The sequence below is a fragment of the Carlito syrichta genome, unplaced genomic scaffold (assembly GCF_000164805.1).
Source record: "Carlito syrichta isolate Samal-C Ts95f unplaced genomic scaffold, Tarsius_syrichta-2.0.1 Scaffold312719, whole genome shotgun sequence".
Classification (NCBI taxonomy): domain Eukaryota; kingdom Metazoa; phylum Chordata; class Mammalia; order Primates; family Tarsiidae; genus Carlito; species Carlito syrichta.
In genome coordinates, this window is record NW_007256815.1 from 791,771 (window position 1) to 805,586 (window position 13,816).

The 13,816-nt window shown below is 47.4% G+C and overlaps 1 protein-coding gene across 1 annotated transcript in view; it reads right to left on the reverse strand.

The window, feature by feature from the left end:
* Positions 1-13,816, reverse strand: part of SPATC1 (spermatogenesis and centriole associated 1) — a 41,475-nt gene that overhangs the window by 17,093 nt on the left and 10,566 nt on the right. The window contains exons 2-5 of the mRNA XM_008069999.1: positions 6,032-6,238; positions 5,456-5,779; positions 4,815-5,351; positions 4,539-4,678 (exon numbers count right to left, since the gene is read on the reverse strand). Of these exons, the coding sequence (XP_008068190.1) occupies positions 4,539-4,678; positions 4,815-5,351; positions 5,456-5,779; positions 6,032-6,238 (1,208 nt within the window). The remainder of the gene's footprint in view (positions 1-4,538; positions 4,679-4,814; positions 5,352-5,455; positions 5,780-6,031; positions 6,239-13,816) is intronic.

The following is a 13,816-nucleotide window of genomic DNA, read 5'->3' on the forward strand; positions in this document are numbered from 1 at the left end:
AAAAAAAAAAAAAAAAAGCAGCTATGATATGATAAAGAAATGAGACTTAAAAATTAGAAGAGGGCAGGGCGTGGTGGCTCATGCCTATAATCCCAGCACTTTGGGAGGCTGAGGTGAGAGGATTGCCTGAGCCCACAGGTTTGAAACCAGCCTGGGCAACTTGGCAAGACCTCATCAAAAAATTAGCTGGGCGTGGTGGCGTATACCTGTGGTTCCAGCCACTTGGAAGACTGAGGTGGAAGGATTGCCTGAGCCCAGCAGGTCAAGGTAGCTGTGGCCATGAGCATGCTGCTGCACTTCAATCTGGGCGACAGAGTGAGACTCCAACTCAAAAAATAAAAATAAAAAATTAGAAGAGAATTGCAATTGTCCTTATTTGTAGACAGCATTGTCTATAAAGACAAACGAAGAATATACAGGATGTGAGAACTAGTAAGAGGGTTTGTCAAGGTAGCTGGATGTCAAATAATTATACAAAATTTAAAAACATTCTCAGCCGTGTGTGGTGGCTCCCATCTGTAATCCCAGCACTTTGGGAAGCAGAGGCAAGAGGATTGCCTGAGTCCAGGGGTTCAAGACCAGCCTGAGCAACATGGCGAGACCTCGTCTTTACAATAAATCAAAAAATTAGCTAGGCAAGGTGGCACATACCTGTGGTTCCAGCTACTTGGAAGGTTGAGGCGGAAGGATCATCTGAGCCCAGCCTGGGCAAGTGAGACCTCCACCCAAACATACCAAAAAAAAAAAAAAATTCTCAGTTGACTTGTGAGTAGGACTCCAGAGAGTATGAGGGGGCAGCAGGGACCCAGCTGGATGCAGTCACAAGGCACCATCCACCACACTTGCATTACTCTCAGCTCCCTCACACTGATGCAGCTGTACTCAGGGCGTGCTAGGATTAGGGTGCCAAGAGCAACGGAGCTTGGAACGTCTCCCATAGAGCAGAAAAGGTGACAGGCATGAGGTCCAGGACGTTTTTAGTGGGTTTAAAAGATGGCATAACAGGCCCGGCATGGTAGCTCACCTGTAATCCCAGCACTTTGGGAAGTGGAGGCAAGAGGATTGCCTGAGCCCAGAGGTTCGAGACCAACTTGGGCAACTTGGTGAGACCTCGTCTCTACAATAAAAATTTAAAAATTAGCTGGATGTTGTGGCACGCACCTGTAGTTCCCGCTTCTTGGAGGGCTGAGGCAAAAGGATCGCCTGAGCCCAGCATGTCTAGGCTGTGGTGGCTGTGATTGTACCACTGTACTTCAGCCTGGGAAACAGAGTGAGACACTGACTAAAAAAACAAACAAACAATATATATATATATATATATATATATATATATGTATATATATACATATATAACCAGGGACCTGAGCTTGGGCAGCATGTATACAATCTTTTTATTATTTTTTTTGGAGTTGGAGTCTCACTCTGTCACACAGGCTGGAATGCAGTGGCACACTCACGGCTACTGCATCCTCGACCTGCTGGGCTTAGGCAATCCTTCCACCTCAGCCTTCCAAGTAGCTGGAACTACAGGCATGTATCACCACGCCTGGCTAATTTTTGATTTATTGTAGAGATGAAGTCTCGCCAAGTTACCTGGACTGGTCTCGAACCCATGGTGCTCAGGCAATCCTCTCATCTCGGCCTCCCAAAGTGCTGGGATTATAAATGTGAGCCACTGTACCCGGCAGCATGTGTACCATCTTGATGGAGCTGGTCATTGCTGGTGGAAGGTGAATGGCCAGTGAGCCTGGAGCTGGTGGTGGCTCTTGGACAGAATGACAGAATATTGTGGGGAGAGCCTGAGACACCCGAAGCTGCCAACATGTCTCAAGGGGCACCAAGCTAGCTTGGACTCCCTCAAATTCCCAAAGAAATGCTGCCTCACATACACTGCCCTTTCCCTTGCCTGCTTTTCCCCTAGGTGGTACTGTTGAGTGCTGCAATTGTGAAATCCTTTGGCCTGAGCAACAACTTCCATGCTAAGCTTAAGGAGCACTGTGAAGGGGAGGGCTGGCGCAGCCAACTCTCCATGTCAAAGCTTGATGCTTTTTTTTTGAGTTGGAGTCTTTGTCGCCCAGATTGGAGTGCAGTGGTCGCTCCTGGCCACCACAGCCTCGACCTACTGGGCTCTGGTGATCCTTCCGCCTCAACCTTCCAAGTAGTTGGAACTACAGGCACGCACTACCACGCCCAGCTAATTTTTTGGATTTATTGTCAAGATGAGGTCTCGCCAAGTTGCCCAGGCGGGTCTCGAACCCGCGGGCTTAGGCAATTCATTCACCTCGGCCTCCCAAAGCATGGGATTACAGGCTGAGCCAGCGAGCCCGGCCAAAACTTGATGCTTTTTATTAACTTCCACTTAAACAGACATATTAGACCGTAGGAATCCTCTTTTCACAGTTTAATAACTAATTTTTATGTGGACAACTAGACTTTTGCTGATTAAATGTGATCTTTGCTAGCTAGATATCAGATCCCGTATTTTAGAGCAAAAACTCTGTCTCTACAGTGTTGTCTGCTGAGTGTTCAACAACCCTGGCCCATCTGCACTGATGACAAATAAAATAATGTAGAATATGAAAATATTGAATACTTTCTGGACTTTCTGATAGGGAAGGATTTCTTAAGCAGGATGTGAAAAGTATAAACAACAAAGAAAAAGGATGACAATTTTGGCCACATTAAAAACCTAACCAAAAGTAGCTGGGCTCACGCTGGTAATCTCAGCACTTTGAGAGGCGGAGGCAAGAAGATTGCCTGAGTCCAGGAGTTCACGACCAGCTGGGGCAACTTGGTGAGACCTCATCTCTACAATAAATCAAAAAATAGCCAGGCATGGTGGCTCATGCCAATAATCCCAGCACTTTTGGAGGTGGAGGTAAGAGGAATGCCTGAGCCCGGGGGTTCGAGACCAGCCTGGGCAACTTGGTCAGACCTTGTCTCTACAAGAAATTAAAAAATTAGCCAGGCATGGTGGCATGTGCCTGTAGACCCAGCTACTAGGGAGGCTGAGGTAGAAGGATCACCTGAGCCCAGCAGGTCGAGGCTGTGGTGGCCATGAGCATGCCATTGCACTCTAGCCTGGGCGACATCAAGACTCCGACTCAAAAATAAATAAAAAATAAAATAAAATAAATTAGTTGGGTATGGTGGTACATGCCTGTGATTCCAGCTACTTGGAAGGCTGAGGTGGAAGGATCACCTGAGCCCAGCAGGTTGAGGCTACAGTAGCTGTGAGCATGCCACTGTACTCCTAATCAGGTCGGGTGTGGTGGCTCAAGTCTGTAATCCCAGTACTTTGGTAGTCCAAGGTAAGAGGATTGTCTGAGCCTAGGGTTTCAAGACCAGTCTGGGTAACTTGGCGAGACCTTGTCTCTATGATAAATCAAAAAATTAGCTGGGCATGGTAGCATGCACCTGTAGTTCCAGCTACTTGGAAGGCTGAGGCAGAAGGATTGCCAGAGCCCAGTAGGTGGATGCTGGGGTGACTGTGAGTGTGTCACTGCACTCCAGCCTGGGCAACAGAGTGAGAACTCCAACTCAAACAAACAAACAAAAAAACAACAAAAAAACCTAACCAAAAGATGCTTTAGCCAGAGGAAAAAGCAAGCTCAAACTTGAATCCAAAACTGACCTATGTAACTCAAAGTCACTCTTGCCCAGGCTATACATAGGGTCTACAATCCACAGATAAAGATGGCCTGAGAGAAAAAGTGGCTGAGGACACAATGGGGCTGTTTTCCCAAGGGAAGTTCAAGTGGTGAATAAGCAGGTACATGGTCCACCGTCCCTGCCTGATGGTCCCAACCAACAATGGCTGGGGAGGAGTGTGCTTGGCTCTCATTCTGGGCAATCTACTCCCTGGTGTCCAGCCAAGTGTAGACCCACACCCCCACCTGGTTCCACTCCCCTGTCTTCTACAGCCTGTCACATGCAGTGGTATAGAGACTTGCTACAGTATGTTTGCAGAAGCATTGTCCTCCATGTCCCTCCACCGAGAAGGCTAAGTTGGTTGGCATCCTGGGAATACATTGAAATGAACTACAGACCTGAGGTCTCCAGCAACTAGGTTGCTAGCTGTTCACATGCTCTGGGACTTTCATTCCCTGTACCTCTTGTGACCCTTAAGAATAACTACAGGGTGGGGGAAGAGGCTGGTCTTGCCAGCCTGGGGAGGGCCACGATGCTCTGCCAGTTGCTGACTTGGCTCCTGGGAGCGAGGTTCACTTGTCTGGAGGCCATTCTAGTGTTAAAGGGGGAGAGCTGCCCGACTGTGTTTGGGTCCCCTCTTCCCCCACTGCCTTGCTTTCCTCCGAGAAGGTTGTGGACCAGAGCCATGGGCTCCCAATGCCAGGTGCCCCAGACACCTGCTGGCTTCTCAGACTGAGCACTGTGCTTCCTTCATCCCAGAGCCTGTTGGATCCTGGCACATTTAGCCTGGCTAGAGTGTAAGGCCCCCCCATGTACTGTCATGGACCAGCGTGTCCTCATCCCTGCAGGACCTCCTGGCAGTGTGTGGGGGCCAGCCAGGCACACACCTGGATGATCTTCTCTGGGATGTTGGAGACAGTAAAGCCGTAGAGCCGCACCCGCTCTGGGAAGATGCTGGACAGGATCCTTCGGTCCAGCTGGAAGGCGATCTCGCCCACCAACCTCTCCCAAGCCAGCTGCTTCGACTCTGAGGACACAGGGTCTCATCAGCAGAGCTGCTGGTGAGAGAGGGGGAGGGGCCATGGTCGGCAGCCCATGCTCGTGGCAGGGAGATAGCCTGGGCATCCCATCCACTCGTGCTGAACCCCTATGGCATCACTGACCTCGGGTGCTTTCGGGAAACTTGCTTATCTTGCGGTGAGCCAGCTTCCGCTCCACTTCCACCATGCTTTTCCGAGACGGATCCGCGGTGCGTGGACCCTGCGATTCGTTGACTGAAGCTGGGGAGGATGAAGCTCGAGGCGGGGATTGGGGATTTCGTGGAGGAGGGGGGGCTGGCAGGTTCCGGGTAGGAGTGTGCTGCGTTCGAGAGGGTGAGTGGTGGGTACTATGGGTGGTACGGGTGGTGCTTGGGGAGGTGTAGCTGGTGGCGGCCTGGGGAGCAAGGTTTGGGGCAGAGGCAAGGACAGAGACATTGGGGGAGGCAGTTGAGGAGGCAGGGACAGACACAGGGACCACTTGTCCTTGAGGGGCACTGGGCTGGGCCCGGGTATCCGAAGTGTTGTAGGTGAAAGCTGTCGCTGGAGCAGGTGTGCCCATGGTGCTGATTGGGGTGGAAGTCTGGAGGGGTGCATCCACAGACGCCATGCTAAGAGTCTCTGGGTCCTGGATCAGCCGGGGAGGCCCAACAGAGATCGAGACTAATGATGTGGGAGGAGGCAGAAATAAGAGGAGGGAGATTAGAGTGAGGTGAGTGGGGACCAGGGACTGGTCTGGGAGGCGTCCCACCCATAGCATCTGTTACCTTTGGGGATGGCAGCCGGTATCACACAAGCTGAGTGGGGCCCAGTGGGGCATCCAAGGAGTGGCTCTGCCAGTCGCAATCTTGGGGCCTCTGATGGCACCACATTGCTCATAGGGTTGGCCACAAGGTTCTGAGGGACACCTAGAGGGGCAGTGGCAGAGCTGAGTAGTGGGCTGCTTAGAGAGACAGGCACTGTGCCTGCAACAGGGGATATCAGGGGGCTGCTTTGAGAGATGGCCATAGGGCCAGCCATGGGGCTGCTGGGAGTTAAGGGGCCAGTTGAAGGCAGGCCCAGGGAGCTGGACAGTGTGGCCCCAGGGGGCGCTGTTGCAGAGCTTGTCAGGTGGCCGCTGAGGGGTCCAGTTGAAGGAAGGCCCAGAGAGCTAGCTAGTGTGCCCCCAGAGGGTACCGACATGGAGTTGGTCAGGGGTCCAGTTGAGGGCAGGCCCAGGGAGCTAGCTAGTGTGCCCCCAGAGGGCACCGGCATGGAGCTGCTCAGGGGTCCAGTTGAGGGCAGGCCCAGGGAGCTAGCTAGTGTGCCCCCAGAGGGCATCGGCATGGAGCTGGTCAGGTGGCTGCTCAGAGGGCCGGTCAGGAGGCTAGTGAGTGGGCTGCTCTGTGATGCAGGTGCCAGGCTGGACAGCAATGTGCTGAGAGGACTGAGGGGGCTCACAATAGAGCCTGTCGTGGGGCTTGACTGTGAGTTGCTTAGCAAGGCCATAATCCCCATTTCATCCAGGACTGGTTCATTTGCTGCTGCTGGGGATGCAGGCATGAAGACACCTGGGGACACAGAGAAAACACTAAGACCCCAGGTGATCCCCTCCGGGAGCACAAGGGAGGGCAGTTCCAGACTTTCACACCATGGCAGGGTCTAGCCAAGGTTCTTATCTGTCTGATATGAGCTGACTGATATGATCTGGCTTCTCTGAGTCCCATTTCTTAAGTGGGCTGGGGTGGTAACCTCTCTGCCCCCACAGGAAATCTGTGCCTGGCTCAGAGGATCCTAAACATGCGTCTACCTTTTCATTTCTCAGCCCCAAGGCCTCATCTCTAACCTTGATTTTCGGGTCAGTTCTCCCAGGTTCTCTTCTCTGACCACCTTCCCCCTAACCACAGGGATGTCCTGCTGTCCTCCCCTTAATTGTAACCACTGTGCTGAGCTGCTGATCCCCTTGCCCGGAGAGGAGGGTCTCCTAACAGTTAGATGCATAGGTCACTAAGTTGGTCTCTATGTTCTCTGGTGAGGAGGAGAGGACCTCCTGACCGTGAGTCATTGTGGGGTAGGACAAACCCCATGAGGAAGAGGCCCCTCAAGGGGTCAGAGCTCCAAAAGGCAAAGCCTCATGTGGCCCAACACCACCTCTGCAGGGCTTGGCATGGCACCTGAACAGAGAATGCAGGTCAGACCCAGCCGTGCACACCAGAAGCTCAGACTCATTGCTTTATACTCTGGACTCCTGCATGGGGCTGGGAACCTATTCTCTTTTGGTCCTGAAGGAGTGTTCCCTTCACTACCACTGTTTGGGGAAGAAGTCCCTTCGGGATGGAGTTGCTGGCAGGGAATAGGATAAGGGGAGCAGAAGTGCAGAAAAGATTTTTGTGAGTATGCAATTTCATCAAAAATTTCCAAATTTTGGGGATTGTTCTTTTTTATTATAAAGATGTGGGGTACAATTCAGAGTTAGGTATATAAACGTTGATTCTGCAGGTACCCTTGTCGATGAGGTATGTCCCTCCTTCCCCTAGTAGTTTCCCTCAACTACCAATCCCACCCCCCATCCCCCGGCAGTTTCCCACCACTGCCAGTGTTGTTATAAATGCAGTAAATGCTTGTTATAGAGAAAGAATGGAAATACATAAAATTAAAAAAAAAAAGATGAAAACCACTGATAGTTTAATCATCCCATGGTTAGTCACTATTAAAAAGCTCCGTGTTGCCTTGGAGACTGTCTCTACATGTTTATATAGCTCAGGAGTTGGCAAACACTTTCTGCAAGGGGTCAGGTGGTAAATATTTCCAGCTTTGGCAACCATACGGTCTCTATGGCAACCACTCATGTCTGCCGTTGTCATGTGAAAGCTACTTCAGACAATCTGAAAGTGAATGAGGGAGGATGTGTGGCAATGAAATTTTATTTATGGATACTAATTTTTGAATTTCATGTACTTTTCCTGTGTCACAAAATGGTGTTCGTCTTTTGATTTTCTTTCAACCATTTTAAAATGTAGAATTTGTTCTTAATTCACAAGTTGTGCAAAAACTGTTGGTAGCCATATAGATTCCATGTTCTTTTGTACCCTGCCTCTTCTGACTAGACCTGTACACCATGGCAGCTTCTGGCATAATTCTTTGAAAACAACACCTATTGTAGTTGTAAAGATTTCCATCTTATGCACATGCCATTGTTTATCCCAATGATTGGGCATTTAAATTGATCCCAGGGGCAAATAACCCACTACATAAATTTGTATTATTGATTTTTTTTAGACATTTTTTTTGGACATTTTAGAGGTTTCCTCAGAAGAGTTCTGGTGTTCCTCTGGGTATGTTACTTCTATCTTTGCTGATGTTAACACTCCACAATGTGTGGCAAGATGTTCTGTTGCTTTATTTGCCTTTATTTATTTATTTATTTATTAAAAAAATTTTTTTTTGAGTTGGAGTCTCACTCTGTCGCCTAAACTGGAGTGCAGTGGCCACTCCCAGCCACCGCAGCCTCGACCTGCTGGGCTCCGGCAATCCTTCCGCCTCAGCCTTCCAAGTAGCCAGAATTGCAGGCATGCGCTACCACATCTGGCTGATTTTTTGATTTATTGTAGAGATGAGGTCTCGCTGCCCAGGCAGGTCTTGAACCCGCGGGCTCAGGCAATCCACTCACCTCAGCCTCCCAAAGGCGCAGGATTACAGGCTGAGCCACTGAGCCTGGCTTATTTACCTTTTAATTTATAAATTTTGTTTTGTTTTCCAAACAAATCAGAATTGCATAATCGAATTAACTGGTCTTTTATGATTTCTTTTTTTTTTGAGTTGGTTTCTCACTCTGTCAACCTGGCTGGAGGGCAGTGGCACACTCCTGGCCACTACAGCCTCAACCTGCTGGGCTCAGGCAACCTTTCTGCCTCAGCCTTCCAAGTAGCTGGAACTACAGGCATGCGCCACCATGCCCAGTTAATTTTTTTAAAATTTACTGTAGAGATGAGGTCTCACCAAGTTGCCCAGGCTGGTCCCAAACCCGTGGACTCAGGCAATCCTCTCACTTCGGCCCCTCAAAGGGCTGTGATTATAGGCATGAGCCACTGCGCCCGGCCTTTTTATGATTTCTTGTTTTGATTTTTTGGGGGAAAGTTTTGTTTTAGGATCCAGGAGATGATAAAGTTTGTGAGCCTAGGGGAAGCAGCCCATCAAGAGAAAAAACTTGAAAGAGAAGAAACAAAGGATGGGGCAAAGAGCCTGGTGAGGAAGAAGGATGGATGAACTGGATATGTTGAGGTGGAGGATGGAGATAGGATTTAGGTTGTCTGTGCTTCTTGACCTCCATTTCTTCAGAGGGCAGATCCCAGGGTTTGGGTGATATGGGAAAAGTCTATTTGGGCAACCTTTTCAGGATGGTGAGAGAGAGGTGGTCATGGGTCACTTTCCCTGCACAGCCAGGGCAGCTGAGAGGACACGTGGTCCCAATGTTTGAAGCAACCAGACAAGGAGAGAAGGCAGGACAGAGGTTTCCTCTTGGTGCCTGTTCTCGGAAGGTGATCATTGTGGAGAGACTGGCCAGCAGGGACACGAGGGAGAGGAGCATTGGATGGGCTTTGGCCCTTGTCCCTGAGGGAAATGATAAAATCTACTTTGGCTAAGTTGGATTCCAGGTAAAACCATCAAACAGAACAAAGAAAGTAACTTCATGGTTACCAATTCACAGAAAGTACAACACAAAAATATATAAAGCGGAAGCCACAGGGACTCCCAAGAGGTGCTGGAGTGGTACGTGCGCATAGACCCAGGCTGGAAGAAATAATGATGCAGGGGTATGGGTGATGGTATTACAAAGCCAGCCTACTGTCTAACTCAACACTACACATGGAGGGGTTGGTGTGACTGCTGTGACCTAGATGCTGTTCCTATGAGGACAGTATAAGAAGAAAGTGGGCAGCACTTAGTATATTTGGGTGAGGGAGTTGGGGCGCCAGCAGTGGGAATGTGGGATGCAGGGAAGGCCAAGTTCAGATCAGAGACAGAAGCACTAGGATAATACTATGGGGGGAAGGCAGGTGGGTCTGTGGAAAGTGGGGGCCTGTGGAGAGCAGGGAGCAGATGTCTGTCCTCGGAAAGATTCAGCCTATTTGTTAGTGGGAAAAGCTGACACAAGCAACTACCAAAAAAATCATTCAGCAAATTATGAAATGTAGCTTAATGTGAAATCATTTAAAGTGCTATTTGCAAATAAAATATGAGGACAAAATGAAAATGTTTATAATAAGTATTAATGTTGTTGTATAAAGTATAGAAATATAGATTAAACACTGATATTTGCACTCTCCATTCTGTTTGAAAAATAGGTAAATAAATAATAAATATTCCTCATGTGTCTGTCTGGTGATATTGGGGGGATATGTGGGGGTGGGTGTATGTGAATGTAGAGTTGATTTTTCTTCTTCTTTATATTTCCATGTACTTTCCACAATTTTCACAATAGGTATATGTATATTATATTTTATTATTTTATTTTATTTGAGTCAGAGTCTCACTCTGTTGCTCAGACTGGAGTGAAATGGCACGTTCATAGCCACTGCAGCCTTGACCTGCTTGGGCTCAGGCGATCCTTCCCCCTTAGCCTTCCAAGTAGCTGGAATTACAGGCATGTGCCACCACGCCTGGCTAATTTTTTGATTTATTGTAGAGACGAGGTCTCCACAAGTTGCCCAGGCTGTTCTCAAACCCCTGGTCTCAGGCAATCCTCTCGCCTCGCCCTCCCAAAGCGCTGGGATTACAGGCTTGAGTCACTGAGCTCAGCCAGGAGTATATATTTTAAAAGACAAACTTAATGAATAAAAAAGTGCAATAAAAATGAGAATGTATTTCTCCTTGCTTTTATCCTGATCCCAAGAGAGTCCTGAGCCCTGCTCACACCCAACAACAGGCCAGGCTCCCGAGGGCAGGACTGGTCCAGGGATGGCTCAGACCTGAAGGGATGCATCAGACCAAGACCATCATGGATGGAGGTTTATGCTTCCTCCCCCAGCCTGCATGTCAGGGAGGCCCAAGCCCAGCCCTTTTTGTGACATCTGGCTTTCTTGCCCTCCAGCACTCCCTGGACAACCTGATCTTTCCCAGGTACCCTCCTGTCTTTCCTGTATGTCCCATAAGACTGACTTCAGGCCCTTGTGGTCAACTGGGAAGGGCCCTGTAAATAGACAGTCAGCTTCAGGGGAATGAGGGAGAGGAGCTCAGATTGATAGAAGTGATAAGGGATTTTCAAGTCCAAATGGCCTGAGTGCATCATGCCTACAAGACCTTAACCTCAGCTCTTTCAGGTAGAGCAGAGAACCCTCAGGACCACATCCCTATCAGGATTTCTCCTTCCTTCCTTTCCAGATGGGATCAGTCTACCAATGCTGAATATTTATGTGGTCACCTCTCCCAAGTCCCTGTGCCTCTGTTGATGGCATTTCCCAACCTATTTCAGCATGAATTGAGAAAAGCCAACATTAGCATGAAACCAGACCCCAGATGGGGACACTAGGGGTCCTAGAGTCACTGAGGACAGTGTTTGCCTCCTATGCCAGCCTATAGGACCTACCACACCCACTTTCACTGCCCATGGAGTATGGATGCATGCAACATATTTGTATTTCCCTTTGGACTCAGGATGCAACTGAAAATGGAGGAATAGAGACCTCCAAAAATTCATCCTTCCACCAAAGCCATGATTAAACTGAAAAAAAAAATTCACAATAAGTTTTTTTGGGTTTCCAGAACCTAACAAAAAGCTTACAATAACCAGGGGAATGCTTAATGAAGACAGAAGCTGTTAAATTTTGGTAGAAAAGACTGTGGAATTTTAACTTTTCTTGTTTCATTGCATGTCTTGTAAATTTTTTTGCTGTTTGTTGATAACTGAACAGTTATATATTATATTATATTGGAAAATATAGTTTATTCAGAAATTAGAAAGAGAAAAGAGATTCATTTCCCCAGGGCAGAGGAGGGGACCAAAAATAGGAAAATATGGTGACCATAGCTCAAAGAGCCACATGGCCAGACTAGAATCAGTAAAGTGAGACACATAATAATTAAACTTTGGAAAGATAGAGAATCTTTTTATTGAGATTAGAAAATAGAATTTATTTAGAAAGTAAATTAAAGAGAGAGAGAAAGAGATTCACCTTTCCAAGGTAGGAGAGAGGGCAACAGCTTAGGAAAACATGGCGGCAGCCAGAACTCAAAGAGCACATGGCCACACCAGACTTTAGTAAAGCAGTGACCAGACAGAGAATCTTGAAAGCAGCAAGAGTGAAGTGACTCAACAGGTACAAGGGATACTTCTTCCTGAAACACTATTCCATTGTGCAGGACAGGCCCCATACTTCCATTTATCTCTTCAAGTGTGACTGCCTCAGTAAGATTTTCCATTTAAAATCACCAGCTCCCTCCACTCCAGCTATTCTTTTCCCTTCTTCTGGACTATTTCTTCCTTAGCACTATTATTCTCTAAGATCCTCTACTTTTACTTATTATTATTATTATTATTATTATTTTGAGTTGTAGTCTCACTCTGTCACCCAGACTGGAGTGCAGTGGCCGCTCCCGGCCACTGCAGCCTCGACCTGCTGGGCTCCAGCGATCCTTCCGCCTCAGCCTTCCAAGTAGCTGGAACTACAGGCGCGCGCTACCACGCCCTGCTAGTTTTTGATTTATTGTAGAGATGAGGTCTTGCCAAGTTGCCTAGGCAGGTCTTGAACCTGCGGGCTCAGGAAATCCACTCACCTCAGCCTCCCAAAGCGCGGGATTACAGGCTGAGCCAACAAGCCCAGCTTACTTTTACTTATTGGTGTGTCCTATCTCCCTCCATCAGAATAGAAGCTCCACAAGGACAAGGGTTTTGTCTGTTTACTGCTGTCTTCTCAGTGTCCAAAACAGAGCTTGGGCCATAGAAGAGTGTTCAACTAATATCAATAAAATGAGTGTGTATATGAGCAAAGATGAAATTTGATGATAAAAAAAAATTGGTTGGGATAGGAATTGAGGTCTATTTGACTTGAGTTTGTGTCCTCAAAATTAAGAACTTAGTCTAACCACAGAAGGAAATGTTCATAGAATGACCTTAAAAACTGTGACCACAGAATTCAGTGAGATAGCATGTTTTTATCTGAAAGAGTTGTATCGCCCTCAAAATACAAAGAATGGAAGGTCCATCAGGGTCTATAAAAATCAATTGTATTTCTATGCACTTGCAGTAAATAATCTAAAAGTGAAATTGAGGAAACAATTCAATTTATAATGGCATCAAAAAGAATAAAACATTTAGGAATAAATTTAACAAAAGAAATGTAAAATGTAAACCTTGTAAACTACAAGCATTGTTGAAAGAAATTTAAAAAGATATAAGTAAATGGAAAAACAAACCATGTTCATGGATTAGAAGACAATATTGTAGAGATAGCAATAGTTCCCAAATTGATCTACAGCTTCAAAACCCTCATCAGAATCCCAGCTGGTTTCTTTGTAGAAGCTGACAAGTTGATTCTAAAATTCATATGAAATTGTAAGTGGCCCACAATGGCCAAAGTGATTTTGAAAAAGAAGATAGTTGGAGACTCACTTCTGGATTTCAAAACTTACTACAAAGCTAAAGTAATCTGGGTGGCACTAGCACAAGCACAGACATATAGATCAATGGGCTAGCTTGGGAGTCCAGAAATAAACCCTTGTGTCCATGATCAAATGATTTTTGCAAGCATGCCAAGACAACTTAATGGGGTACAAATACTCTTTTTAACCAATTCTGCTGAGAAAACTGGATATCTATGTACAAAAGAATGACATTGGGCTCCTGTCTCACACCATATACAAAAGTTAAATAAACTGGGAGTGGTGGCTCATGCCTGTAATCTCAGCACTTTAGGAGGCTGAGGCGAGAGGACTATCTGAGCCCAGGGGTTCGAGACCAGCCTGGGCAACCTGGTGAGACCTCGTTTCTATAATAAATCAAAAAATAGCTGGGTGTGGTGGCGTGAACCTGTAGTTCCAGCTGTTTGGAAGATTGAACCCAGGAGGTTGAGGTTGCAGTGGTCATGAGTGTTCCACTGCACTCCAACCTGGGTGACAGAGTGAGACTCTGACTCAAAAAAAAAAAAAAATTA